The 14,435-nt window shown below is 44.4% G+C and overlaps 1 protein-coding gene across 4 annotated transcripts in view; it reads left to right on the forward strand.

Annotated features, from left to right (window-relative positions):
- SIPA1L1 (signal induced proliferation associated 1 like 1) overlaps positions 1 to 2,139 on the forward strand; it is a 200,608-nt gene extending 198,469 nt beyond the window's left edge. For all 4 annotated transcript variants that reach the window (XM_031065729.1, XM_005417549.2, XM_014310981.2 and 1 more), the window contains one exon: positions 29 to 2,139. In XM_031065729.1, the coding sequence (XP_030921589.1) occupies positions 29 to 172 (144 nt within the window). In that variant the 3' untranslated portion in view covers positions 173 to 2,139. The remainder of the gene's footprint in view (positions 1 to 28) is intronic.
- The last annotated feature ends 12,296 nt before the right edge of the window (positions 2,140 to 14,435 follow it).

Raw genomic sequence — 14,435 nt, forward strand, 5'->3', positions numbered from 1 at the left:
AAGATCTGTATTTTTCCTTGTCCCTAAGGAAAAAGAGGACAAGGCCAGCCTTCAGGCTGAAGTGCAACATCTGCGGGAAGACAACTTGAGGTTACAGGAGGAATCCCAGAATGCAACTGAAAAGCTGAAGAAATTCACTGAATGGGTTTTCAACACAATTGATATGAACTGAGAACAGTGTACGGGGAAGGAAACTATCTGTTATGAATATTATTACTGGGACTTAAGCTTTAATGCCACCTTAATTATGACATGTGAAAGTATAGTCAGAGCAATTCCCTGTTCTTCATCCTCCAATAACCCTTTTTTGCATCTCTGCGCGCACTCAGAACAATTGCAGATCAACAATCAATGTCTGCCTTTTGTAGAAAAAACAAAGTAAATAATTTTAAAAAGGTAAAATAAAAAAATAAAAGTTTAACTGCTAAAATGTGAATGTCTATTTTTTGCACATTGTCTCTTTATCTGTTATGTACAAAATGATTTGGAGGCCAGGATCAGGCTTGCTGTTCCATCTGCCTCTGTTTCCATTAACTCCTTTCTCTCTGTTTCAGGTAATCTGCTTTTCCTTGCAGCTTTGGCAAATATTATGACATCTAGAAAATTAGAAAGAAATGTTTACTTTACTGCTCTTCTAACATTGTTTTCTGAAGTATGCCACAGACAAGGGGATGTAATGCAATTTTTTAGGTGTCTCCTTAGCAATTTGCGCTTGGTTACTAGTGCTACCTTCCCATACATTGCAGAGAGCGCGTGTCCATAGTGTATGGTACAGTACAACCAGCATCACAGCTTAGAGAGAGACTAGAGAGGTGAGCCATGGGTCAGGCATATTATCACACATTGATTGCATTAGCATTTCTGGTGGCCTTTGTTTCCTGTGGAAACAATGGCTGCAAGTACCTTTGCAAACAGCAAAACTAGGCATGCTGCAGTTCATACCACATCAGGCAGGCTGAGACATCCGCAATCCAGCAACAGTGCTCAGTTAAATACAGCACCCTGCCCTTCCAGGGGAGTCTGGTGCTTGCATACGTGCAGGAGACTTAAGCTGAAGTTGTAAAGAGATTAAGATTTTTTTTCTCCCCCCTGAAATGTTACCATGAAAAACCACACAAACTATCACTGTGTACCTGCCCTCCCATTCTGTTTCCCTTGCTTTCTCAAATCACAGCAGATTTGAGAAAAGTTTATTCAAGTTCTGGTTTGTTGCATAAGAGTTCCTATAAATCCTTTACTATGGAAGATAGAGGAATATGTAAAGGGGAATTAGAGAAGTGTATTTTTCAAAGCACTGGGACAGGATTGGAGCTCTGAAATCCTGAGTCCCCAGAGAAACTGTCTCTCACGGGATTTCCCAAACTGCTTCATGCCAGCAAAGTTGATTTCTTGTTCTTTGAAGGAACAGCTAACTTGCCACAACATGTTACCTCTACAGAAAATACCTTTTAGGTGTCAAAATACAGCTTTTAAGCACCACGGTCTGCACAGGCATTGAACTGTGCAGTGTGCTGAGAAACCTTTTCTACTCCCTTCTGAGGATCTAGTTACTACCTTAGTAAATATTGCCTTCCATAAAGTGCAGTGTATGTGGGGGTTAATTTCGAGAGCATCCTCTCACTCCCCTATTATCACATTCTCAAATCAACAGATTAAAATCACTGGCACAGTCTTGTCAAAGACTTCCATGCTCTCTTCAAATCCCTTTTTCACAATCTTTAATCTTGCTGCACACAAGTACACACTACACTTCAACCTCAAACTTCATTTGTGATGCTAATCCCCATGGAGTTCTTCTCTAATGTTTTGTCATGGAAATGGATCTCTTTGGAACTATTTCTGGAGTGCTTTTGTAAAGGTTTAGAATGTCTTGGGTTTTTTAATTACTTGTATGAAGGAGATTTATATAATGCCTGATATTATTTGTAAATGGGAAATATTGCTAACATCTCTGAGCATCCTGAAGTCTTGCTTTTATTCTCTTTTAAGTTTGGTTTTATTTTATTTCAAAAACTATTTTGGGACTTGGGGCAGACTATTTATTAGAGTTTTGCAACAGAGTTCTTCTTGTATGATGCCACTGAAGGCTACTTGTAAAATTCTGACAATAAAACTCATTTTAAAGGTTCTTCTAAACCATTTTCTGATTTTGTTGGATTTGTTAAGACTTTCCTGAGTGTCCATTTCTTCCTGTTTTCTTCACTTACCACTTTTCTCAGTAGTTATTGATAGAGGAGTTCCATTCTCTATTAGATTCCTAATTTTTATCCCTTTGAAGGCCATTGCTTGGTAAGTAAAAAACACTTAATCCCTTGTCTTTTTACTTGTATTATTGCACAAATATATCTTCTTCCCCCGTTTACTAGGGTTTGCTACTTTTAACAGTTGCTCTGGGCTTCACCAGAGTGTTACAAAGGAGAGGCAGTGGGTTTTTTAAAAATTTATCAGGATTTTAGAAATTACTTGGACTGAAGCTAATTTAAGTGAAAACCAAACTGTCCTAGCTCATCTGCCCAAGGGCACACAGAACTTTAAGTGTCCCAGAGCCAGACCTGCAAGTGTGCAACATCAGGTTTTAGGTTTGGGAGGGTGGGGCAAATAATCCATTTGTTTTGTTTTCCAGATCTCCATCTTTCACCTGGGAGATGACCTTGGAAGTGTTTTGAACAGATGTGGTTTTGGCCCACTGGATCAGCATTCCACACAGCTTAAAAATGTGGAACTAGGTCAGTCTGCAGCAAAGTGTCTTCCAGTTCACTGAGTAAATCCCTACAAGGCATGTGGGGAAAGAAAATTTATCTCTTTCTAGCATGAAGTTACTGGACCAAGAGAGCTGTGGAGCAGCAAGAGTGAATAGAAACATCTGATGAAAAATTGAGGTTGAATCTTGGAAAGAAAACTAGATGCTGTCTTATCATTTGTAATTGGATCCTGGTAGCTGAGCTGAAGGAGAAAGCTTCTGTCAGGTCAAGGAGTTGCCCTGTCCACATTCATAATGAATTCATGCTAGAGGTTCCCACGCTCCACCACACACAGTGCTAGGTCAGCCTAGACCAGGGCAGGATCCAACTTTCAGGCATCTCCTTGCAGCTGGAGCAGTGACTGGCCTCAGCAGAAGGTGGGTGGCTGTGGGAGCAGTGTGGGTAATAAGGACAACCTTCCTGTTTCTCCCATGTTTTATGTTCCTGGAAACAATTTACTATTCCTTGTCTACATTCCAGTGCAAAGATGCTGTTTCCCTGTGACAAATTTTTGGATAGCTGGATGTGGCTGGTACAGCAGCAGCAATCTGCTCTCTTTCAAAATCCCCCAATCAGGGTGTGGGGATGTCACCACAGAGGGGCTGCAGCCTGCATGATGGATAATACTCTTCCCAGAAGTGGTGCTGGGCATGGGTAACAGGTCAGAGGGTGGTAACTGGGTGTGGTTAGCAGTGAGCTGTGAGGCACACAGGGGCAGGGGTTGTGAGGGGTGAGGCTGGTGGGAAGGGGCCTGGGGGAGCTTGTTATGGGGTTAAGGGAGAGGAGATGGGGTGAAACATTCAGGTTTCACTCATCTGAAAGTGTGGTTACTGTATGATAGCTTCTTGTTTCTGTGGGAGGTGTGTTCCAACTCAGTGAACAAATAGTGTGAGAGCCCTTTCCCCAGTTCTTTCTTTGAGGGAAAGGTCCCCATAAACCAGGCACAGCCTGGGAGGATTGACTGGTTTGCTTCTAAAACCTTTATGTAATTCTCTCATCTCTCAGTGCCTTCCTTTGGGCTGACAGCTAACAAATCCTCTTTTTAAGCAGTCAGCTCTCTCCTGGCAGACAATTCAGTATGGTATTAGTCCTGTCTGTGAGCAACTTGCTTTGCTGCAAGACAGCAGGGGAACAGGAGGTTGCAGTTTATCTGCTGGTATGGCATCCAAAGCTGGATTTCTTGGAAGAGAGATGATACTGTCCCTTCTCCACTGGAGAAGACATGGGCTGTGCTGTGGGAGTTACTAATGGAGAGAAGTTGAGCAATGAGATGATGAGGCTTGTACAGGTGCCTTCACCTCTTCCTGATAATGGCAGTGGTGAGGAAATCCTTGCTGGGCTTTTTAAGGAAATACTAGGGGGAAAAGAAGCTCATAGAAATATTCAGAGCTCTGCAGTAAGATCCCCTTCCCCCAGTGGCTTTGGCTAGCCGTGAGGGGAGTGGGGCTGGGAGTTCATGAGTTGAACTTTTTGGAGCCCCAAGACAGGCTGTGGCTGATGGCAGCTGCCTAGATCTCCTTTCTGTAAGGAAGTCCTCTCCCACTTTCTACAGCAGCAGCCTGAGGAATCAGTCAGCTTTGAGGAGACAGCTGCTGGGGACCTTTTAGGGTTTTGCCCCTCTCAGTAAGCAAGGTCTCAGGAAGCAAGTCCCTCTGTCCAGTTTTTCCTGTGTTTGCATGGATGGACCTATCTCCTTTCAGAAGGTAATTTCTGAGTATCACAACCTACTTGTGTTTTCCCCAATGTTTTCTGTCAGCGATTTAAAGTGGACTGGGCTGTCTGTGGCACAGCAAAGTGTGGATAATTAGAGAACTCATGGAAGTAAAACCAGTGTGCTGCAGTAATCTGTACATACTTACCAAACTGCAGGGCTGGGGGCTGCAGAATTTATGATCTCTCACAAGGTAACTCAGGTAAGAAGGATCTTCAGGATGTCTCTTGTCCAGCCAGTTGCTCTGGACTTTACCTAGTTGAGTCTTGAAGAAAAATCTTTGCGCATGGAGATGCACAGTCTTTCTAGGCAAAGCATTACTTTGGTTTCTGTTTTCAGGGTTATTAGAGGAAAGATGTAACCTCAGCAGCAGATGCAGGCTGTGTTTTGCCTACATTCCAAAAGCTTATGACACAGGATCTGTACCCTCCTTGAAAGTCCACAGCATGTCCTCTGTCTGCAGCCAGCAGCAGAGCACCCACATTTGCCATTTTCCCTTTGGTGAGCCTGGCAGGAAGGAGAAGCCTGCAGCTTCGTGGATGCTAAGTGCTGTTTGCTTCACTCCACTAATCAACTTCCTACAGTCCAGTTCTGATTCGTTTCTAGGGATTTCTTTTTTTTGTACTTGGTACTGCTTATTCATGCTTGAATCAGGGCCTAGATTGAGCCCCCTGGTTGCCCTTCACTCTGTGCTGCCTGCAAGAAGGACACACATGCTGGGGAGCCATAGCTGCTGGCAGAGGATGCTCCTGGCAGCTGAAGAAGCCTATCAGCTGTTGGTATGCAAAGAAGTCAGAGACTGAAACGAGGATGTATTCCAGGACTAGGACTAAATGTAGTTTCCTAACCTCATGTTGTGATAGTGGCAAATGCCACCAACTAGTAAGTAAAACGAGATTTCACACCACAGGGGTAAAAAACCAGGGAATTGTCCTAGAGCTGTTTAAAAGCTCATTTCTGTTCTTTCCTCTTGCTTTCTCCCACCTCTCCTGCACTTTTCCAGCAGTTTGTTCACTTTGTCTGGTGGCTGCTGACCACTGTTCTGTTCTTGGGATCTGATGCAGGAAGAGGGGCTGCTCCAATGGTGCTGGCAGCAAAGCTGTGTCTGCCTGTGGCTGAGCTGAAAGATGAGACTGCATCAAGCAATTGAAAGACTTGGCTGAATTGAAAATTGAAGAGCTTGACTGCTCACTTGTTTTGTGAAAGGAACCAAGGCACATTTGCATCTCTTTCTATCTCATGCCCATAAGGAGTTTGCTTAGCTGGAGCTGGGAGGCTCAGTGATCGCTTTCGCTATATGGAAGGAACAAGCTATGTCATGCCCAAATTGCAGTGTGCCAGGGATAACGCCTGGGAGGTGTCTGCCCACACACAGCAGAAACAATCGCTGTGTGCTTGCCTGGCCTTTCCTCCTACAAAGCTTCTGGCTCAGTCCAGCTCTGCCCAGAGGAGCAGCCCAGACCTCTGTAGTGCCAGCTTCTGCTGCAGGCATTGCATGGATGGGGGATTGGGGACACTTCATTCTTGTTTCCTCCATGACCCATGCCATTTGATCCTAATAGTGAGATAATATAAGTGTACATCTATTTGCTTTTATCATTCTTTGTAGCACCTTTTTTTTTTTTAGAAAAGGTTAGGTATTTTCAAGCTGTGCACAAGCATCTGACAAAAGCCATTCTTCCATGTTATGCTTCACATTAGTAGACTGGTCAGTCACCACCATCTGCAAGTCTTAATAGCATTATTGACTAGTAGATTGTTTTGTGACATCCTCTGCTTTATGTTCTTCCTCAGGTCAGGCTCAACACACAGTCTGAGGAAAAAGAAGGGGCAGAGAGGAGTACATAGAACTGGCTTCTTGCCTATTCAGTATTTTCCTCTTCCTGCTTGCTTGTGTTCTGCCATATTTAGAGTTGTTGAAATTGGAGAATTTTACATATGTGAAGTTTTCTAGCTGATCTAGTCTGCTAGAAAGTCCCCCATGGAGGCCAAATATGTGTGAGCTTGCACTGTGTTCCGCTAACTGTTCAAGCAAACAAGGAATTGCCTCCTTGATGAAAACTTGATGAGGTTACACCTATAGCATGGAAACGTGAGTCTCTCTCTTTGTGATTTTTCTTTCAATGCTTCCCTGGCCTAAAAGCAACACTCAGACTAGCATTAGTTGCACAGCTCTGATTTGTTTGGTCTGATTTTGCAGTTAGATCTCAGCTCCCCACTAAAACCCTGTAGTTTTTAGCCATATTTGATTTTTAAGTGAGCCATCTTTACTAGACAGTCAAAATATGGGTCATAGCTTACATAGGGGAGAGTCATTGGAATCACAGCATGTAGTGTGGGTCTCTGGTCTGCTGTAAGATGTCATCCCTAAGTCTTGCAGTCTCAGGCCTGCAACCTGCATCCTGTTGTCTTTGTGGCTGGAGTGGGCAGAAATGATGGGAAGTCCCTCAGAGAAGGTGCTGGCAGGCAAAGACCATCCCTGTCTGAGGTCAAGAAAAGGCAGACAAGTTCTTCACACAACAATCACTGGAGGAGCTACAGCAGTCCTGGACAAGAGCCCTTGAGGTGTTTTCCCAGCAATCTAGGGGCCAGCAGAACAGGAAAAACCAGGGCTGCTTGGTGTGAGATGCCAACCATTTCATGACCAGAAAAGGGAGAGACGGAACGAAACTCTTTGTGTAAGTGCACACTAGTCTCTCTCTTACTGAAGTTTCTCAATTAGGAAGTGGCCAAGTAGTCTTAGAGCATACCTGTGGGAAAACAGAACATTTTACTTAAGCTTCATGAGGTGTTGAGAGCAGGGGAGAGAGTTCAAGGGATACTTTCAGTGTAGTCTGTTTTAAAATAGACTATTTTTAGGGCTTTTATACAGGGCAGATTTGAAAATAACAAGTGACAGTGTCTAAATGCACAGATAAAGGCTGGATCAGTTTCAAAAGATGCTGAAGTGGGTTAAATGCTGAATTTCTGCTGGCTTCTGAACTTCACCTCTGTCCTCACATAAGGGGGAAAACCAGTAATGTTTCCCCATACATAGCTTTGTACTTATGGGCTTTTAGCCACAATCATTTCTAAACAGGAGGTTTGAAGAGAAGGGGCCATGCTTTCTGAAGTGCATCTCTTTGGGCTGGGAAAGAAACCAGAAGAATGTGAATCCTTTTGGACCTGACAAAAGGCTGCAAAATGAGAAAACTGGCCTAGATTTTTCAAAGGTACCACAGGGCTGGCTATGGAGTCGAACAGAGATCTCCCCAAGGGCCTGGTGCAGGTGGGGTACCCAGATGGCAGCAAACCCGGCAGGCCTGCCAGGAGCACAGGGCAGTTCTGTGCTCCAGTGCTCCTGGGCCAAGGCTCCAGACTGAGCTCAGGAAAGGCTGGCTGACCTGCTCTCAGGTGCTGGGGCTGTTCAGTAGTTCTGCACACCCAGTCTTCAGGGCACCAGCGTTCATCATGCAGCTGCTCCTGTGTACACAGACACATCCAAGCCTTGTATGTAAGGCATGAGCAAAAATCGTTTCCTGCAATAAGTCACAGCTCAAGGCTTTCAAAATTAGTAGCACCTTCTGAGGATACCTTAATCTTAGTGTCTCCAACTTTCCTCCAAGTTCTCTGTGGTCCTGGTCTGGTAACACATAGCTGAAGCTAACTGACAGGCAAATTGTGGGATGTACAGCAATCTGCTGTCTGTCTGTACAAAACCTTGGTAATCAAACTCTTCAGTGCCTTTTAAAGGAATTTATCAGCCAGTCATGCAGATACATCTTAAATCCTAATACCGTGCTTGCACTTCTGCCATGAAAAAATGTTCTAGTGGATTTGTTTTCATATTTTCAGGCAATGATGTAGCATCACAGACAGAACCAGGTTGCTTCTGAAATATTTTTTTTTACGAAATCAAAATATAGAGACATGGGATGTTACGCTTCTTGGCCTGTCTGTAGCCATCTGTATATTTAACACTTTGTCTGATGGCAGCTGAAAGTTTCTGCTGACACCATAACTATGCTGTGAGGTAGTTCTGGTTTATTTCTGAGACTAGATATATCAATAAATTAGTTCTTATTTAACTGAAAAATCTTTGTTATCCTTATCTGGACATGAATAAATCCCTCAAAAAATTTTTGTTTATTTGATCTAGTATTCTAGTTGATCTGAAGCAGTAGTCACCATCTGGGGTGCAACTGAGCTCAGGGGTTGGTAGTATCAGATGGGATGGAAACCAGCCAGATCCAAGAACAGGGCAGGCAGACAGTTATTTCCCTATAATACACCTGCAGCAATTTGGTTTAGGGACTTTTTGACCAAAGGAGTCATTCAGGTTTGTACATAAACACCTTCAGTTGTCTCCAATCTTAGTCTGGCCTTAATCTTACCTTTTGTATGGAAGCACTTTTAAATCTTTCCCACTGCTCTTCTCTGAGCCCTGTACTTTCTGCTATGCCCTTCTTCAGATGGCAGGACCAGAAGTACACAGTCTTTGGGATGCAGATGCACTGCTGTGCTATCCTCCATTGTGCATTCTCCATTGTGTTCACTATCCCTTCCCAAAGCATCACAAACACTTAATTTTCTAAATGTTATGGAATATAAACTAAGTTGACATTATTTTTAAGAATAGGCCCAAGACCCCATCTTGATATAATGAGGTCAGAAGTGTTTTTCCCATGTCCTTTTGAATTTCAGTCCAGGTTGCAGTTTTCCTGCTGTCTTCTCACCTTGTCATTTGATAGCATATGGTTGTTTTGAAGCTCTTCACAGATAACCCTTCTGTTTTACTCAGCATATCCTCATGCCACCAGGAGGTTTGTCACATTTATTACTCACTCATTTGCCAGGTAATTTACTAAGTTCCAAACATCATGGCCTTCAACACTCATCCCTCTGATACTGCCCTGGTGAACTCCCTCTGTCATGAAGGTTTGCTCCTTATAACCACCTTTTATTTCCTGTCCTTTAATCATTCATCCACTCATTATCCTGTGAGTTTATATTCCTAGGGATCCTTTGGGGAAGCAGCTTGCTTCATGGACCTCCAGTAGGATAAGCAGGTGGTTTTATGCACTGAGCCTTTTTTGTCCATGCACTTCATGGCCACTTCAAAGGCTTCTAATAATTTCCAGCAAGAAGAAAATACGGGAGATGAAAAGTGAGAGACAGGGAATGTGCCAGTATTACCTCTCTTCTGCAGACACCCCAGTGGGCACAGAGTTCATCCAGGATGCTGGAAGACACTGCTTCATTGCATCCTCTCTTCAAGGGGATTTGATATTGCATCTTCCAGGGAAGCATCCCAGCTACCAGACTATTAGCTTAGCTTCTATTTTCTCCCAGATTTTCTTGACAGATCTCCTTCATTTGGCCTAAAATATGCATTGACTCAGATATGGGAATTTATAGCCTGGTGACTGTCCTTTAGGTTCTATTTTATCCACTGCTGTTTCAGTGATCATTGGGTTTCTCCAGTTGAAAGTGGAACCAATGGCAATGAAAATGACTGACAGAACTGCACGCAGCCTACACATGAGAAAGATTGAAAGATATAGAACTGAAAAGGCTTCTTTCAACTACCTCCTTCAAATGAAGTCCAGTCTCCATCCTTCACCTGCTCCTTTTCCTCCCAGAGAACACCTAAACTATTGAAAAGTCTTGCAGTGTCTTCAGATACTTTGGTGCATATGGGAAAAAGGCTGGGGAGAAAACCACTGGAAGTGGAACAATGCAGGGACGTGTGTGCCCAGAACTCCTACAGTGGGGAAAGGGATGGGGACCTGACATCTAGCAGTTAAGTAAAAAGGAGAAACCTGAGAAACAGGATTACCAAATCCTGTGCTGCACTTGGAGGAGTTGGAAAACCCAATTTAAAAAAACAGCATGGGGAAATAGCAGGTTTGAGGCACACACAGTTGCCTTGGTGCAGGACCTGCAAGTAATCCTTGGAATCAAGAACAGGTTAGCAAATAGGAAAAACAGTGGGGATGAGATGCTGAGAGGCATGAAGAGCTCCCAGTTAGTGTGATGCCCTGGGAGCCCCCTGTTAACCCCTCACCATGTCTGAGATTTCCCCCAGTGCTCTGGCAAGCTGCAAGCCACTTTTTGGCCTGGGTTAGATCTTCAGAGCATTTCCTTTTCTTGTGGATGTCACTGCTCTGAGCAAGTGTCTTGGGGATATTCAAAACCCCCTGCACAGGAAGGGAAAGCAGAGGTGATCATTACCAGGTGATGGAGTCACAAGGATATAGCTGAAACTAGGTAGGTATAGGAGGGGTTACAGTGAAGTCAAATGACAGCTGATCAGCGGGGATCAATTTTGGCAAGCTTTGCTGCATGTGCCTGCACTTGACGGCATACGGCCTGCCTTTTGATGGTTTTGACTCTGGGCAAGATTTTTTTCTTTCTTCTTTTTTTTTTTTTTTAAGTATCCATGCCATGTCCTTCATATCTTCCCCTCCAAGTTGTGTCTTCCTCCTTGACTTTTTCCCCTGCTTTTGCAACATCTGTGAGATTAAGGAACTGTTTAACCTTTAGGTTTACAGTAATGATATAAAGCTCTGGATAAGGGCCACTTACCTAGCTGAGCCCTTTGTCACTTCTGTCCTTAGAACCTTCCAGATGTAAATCACAGCTCTCTCTTGCCTGGGTAAAACAAAGCACTTGCACTTATCCCAGAGAGACTAATCCTGCTGTGTTCCCTTAGGATGAGCTAGGCATAATGAGAGTTTTTTGGTAACTATTGTCTGAGATAAAACTAGAAACCCTTTGTAGGTTATTAGCCAATACAATGATACTCTGATGCACTTTGTAATTCACTTTTTATTCATGAGGCTTGACAGCCATTTCCACAATGTGCTTCAGGACTATGTGGTCTCCATGGAGAGTTTTCTTCTTTCTGTGTCAGGTACTGTGGAAATTGAGAGATGATGAAAAAATTGTTTATGTGTGGTAGCTTTCTTCCATGTTTTTTAAAAAGGCAGGAGAAAGCAGTAAGCTATTGCCAAGACAGACCCAAGAACTTGGCTTCGATACTCTTTTAATCTCCTTGGCCTCATAATAATTTGGACCTAGCTGCTTCTCTCATCACTACTATGATTTCTTCAGATGTACTCAAAGCTCTTGGATATTGCCAGGTTCAAGAGGCTTTTGGAATGCCACAAGGTTGAGTCTGTTTCACATTCCAGTCACTGTCCTTACCAAGCACCCAGTTCTGGGGACAGCCTTCTGATGGCTGGGAGCTGCTCAGATGGTGGCAAAAACCCCTTGACTTGGAAAGGATTTTCAGCTGTGGAGAGGATTTCTGATCCATGCCGGATGAAGCTAATAAGATCTGCACTGAATTCAGGATGTGCTGGCTCACATTGGGTAGAATTTTGGCAGCTTGCATGGCTGTCAGATTGCAATGTTATATGCCTTCAATGGCAGACAGGAACTGGGAGAAGAGCAGATTGTGGCCTGCCAGGCAGCTGGGAAGTAGACTGATGCAGTAGGAGGGATCATACGTGGCTGAGAACACCAGCTTGTGTAATGATGAATGGGAGGTGAGTACGAGCCACAAAATCCTAGCATGTTTTTCTGACCAGCCTGACAAGGAAAAAAAAAACCAAAAACAACAGACCATTGGAAAAATGAAGAATGCAACATCTGAGAAATTCCCAACCTTTGCCAAGAAATATTTGCATACAGGGGCAAGGAGGTCTTCGAAATATTTTTCTTGTGGCAGCTTGGTTAGGACTTCTAGCTGAAGTCCACTGGTTCAGTGAACATAGCAACATCTTTGACCTTGATCACAAGAAATCAGGCCATGTTCTGTGTAAATGCATGTCCCAGAGTGTGACTAGAACATGTCTAATGTGTCTCATAGAAGTTCTATTTTAGTAGGGCTGCTGCTCTGTAAGAGACCACTTTCAGTTGCTCCTGATTCAGCCGCCCTCAAGGTTTCAGGCACCCCTGAAGGCCTTTCTAGCTGGCCCTGCAGGACGCTCAGTCCTCCTCCCTGCCGCAGGGAGCTGAAAGTACGTGTGGATGCAAGCATGGAAACGTTCTCAGCTGGACACGCGGCACTCCCTGGGCAGCAGCCTGCCGGTGGGATCAGCGGGCAGTCAGTCCTTCCCTCGCTCAGCCTGCTGCCCTGTGGGGCAGGCGCGGGGCTCCTCTCGCTATGGGCCGCAGAGCGGCGCGGAGAAGCCCGGCAGGGAAGATGTGCAGAGCTGCCTGGCGGCAGGGGGCAGAGACCCTGGTAAGCCACGGGGAGGACTTTTTTACTTTTCCACGAAGTGAAAAGGAAGGGAGGCTCCCATAGCCCTCCCTGCGCCGGGAAGGGCCGTGAGGGCTGGGAAGGCGCGGGGCGCCCTCTGCTGGCGCCTGCCGGCAGCGGCAGCGGGGGCCGCCCGGGCCGGCGTGGCCTGTGCCGCCGCTCTGGGAGCAGCGATCTTGGACAGGCCCTTTCACGTCTCTCGGGTTCCCGGTGAGGGCAGGGGCCGCAAGAGTTCAGGTTTGTGAAGTGTTTTGAAAGCTGCTTGTAAAAGATGTCGAGTAGGAGCAGTTGTCTCTGCTAATAAAAACCATTGTGTGGGAGCATGTTACTGCTGAAATTGTGAAAAGAGGTGGTGCGGCCACACTTGGGGACTGCATTGACGCCCAGGTTACGGCAATAAATTGCTCTCCTTTGCAGACCTAAATCCTGTCTGCTGGGGAAAAGATCCCAAAGCCTACAATTATCATTTTTAATTGGTGTGTCCACATGTTACTTCCAGAATAAATGTTGTGTTTTCTTTAAGAAGCCAGGGCTGATTTATTTTTGGTTTTCAGCTGTGTTTCTGAGGGGTAACTGTGTTTCTCAGCAAGTAAATGCTCTTGATATTACATAGCTGTCATGAGAAAGAAGACGACATGCTGGTAGTTTGGCAGCAGTTCCCTAGTAAAAGAAAGCATATAATGATCTTACTACATGATTTCCCTATTTTCCGCTTGTTCCATATCTTCCACAGATGAAGGCTGGAGAGTAAAATTACACATTTTACACATCCTTGTTTTCTAGAAAAACTCACTTTTCTCAAGAATGCTCTTTGAACTTTTTGTAAGTGGCAGCTCTGCTCAATCCCTGCTCCTCCTACCTTTTCAAGGTTGTAAGGAGTTTTAGATGTGTAACGTGATTGTCATAGGCCATTTTCCTCCTGCTGTGCCAAATCAAGGCTGTAGACAGCAGAGTTTCTTCTCAGTGGGTAGACTCAGCTGTCAAGTGATGAGAAGTGTGCAGTTTCTGCTTTTTACATTCACTGTTATGGACTAATGGATGTGGTTCCTAATCTTAAAGCAGCAGTACAACATACGTCAGCTACACTTTAGTGTTTCTTGGGATGAAGTTTTCAGTTGTTCAGCTGGGTGTAAAGTGGAGGTGTGGTCACTTTAACTAATAAGCTTCATCTGTAAAATTGCTGCTGCAAATATTTGTCAGCTAAAAGAAAATTGCTGACTGTTTTTTGATGCATTTCAGTTATGCATGTAAGGTAAGTATAAAAATAATGCTGGAATGCATTCATCTGTATGTGAAGAGCTGGTTTTCTTGTAGGGTTTATGAAACAGAGCTTTTGCTTGATTAGGAGGTTCTTTTCCTAAGGGTAGGTGGCAGTCCACTGGACCCAAGGAGCAGCTGGGTGCTGTGTGTGGCTGCCACTGCTGCCTGGGACCACAAATTGGCAGCCACACTGGGTACATTGAAAAGCAGCCACAGTGGGTACATTAAAAAGAAAAGGCAACAGGAGTAGGTACACTCTGTATGCCTGTGCCCAAACAATGTCCTGAAGACCAGCCTGCTCTTCCCCCTGTCTATGTCTCTTGATATCACCATCAAATTCTTTCAGCCCTTTTTCTTCATAGGCTGAGAGCTGAAGCACACAGCTGTATTCAGTTGAACAAGCTGCAAAAGAACAAGCAGTTCGATGAGGGGTGAAAAATTTGTCCTTACAGATTTGGCTGAAGAGTATTCTATC

Source organism: Geospiza fortis, unplaced genomic scaffold (assembly GCF_000277835.1).
Source record: "Geospiza fortis unplaced genomic scaffold, GeoFor_1.0 scaffold54, whole genome shotgun sequence".
Classification (NCBI taxonomy): Eukaryota; Metazoa; Chordata; class Aves; order Passeriformes; family Thraupidae; genus Geospiza; species Geospiza fortis.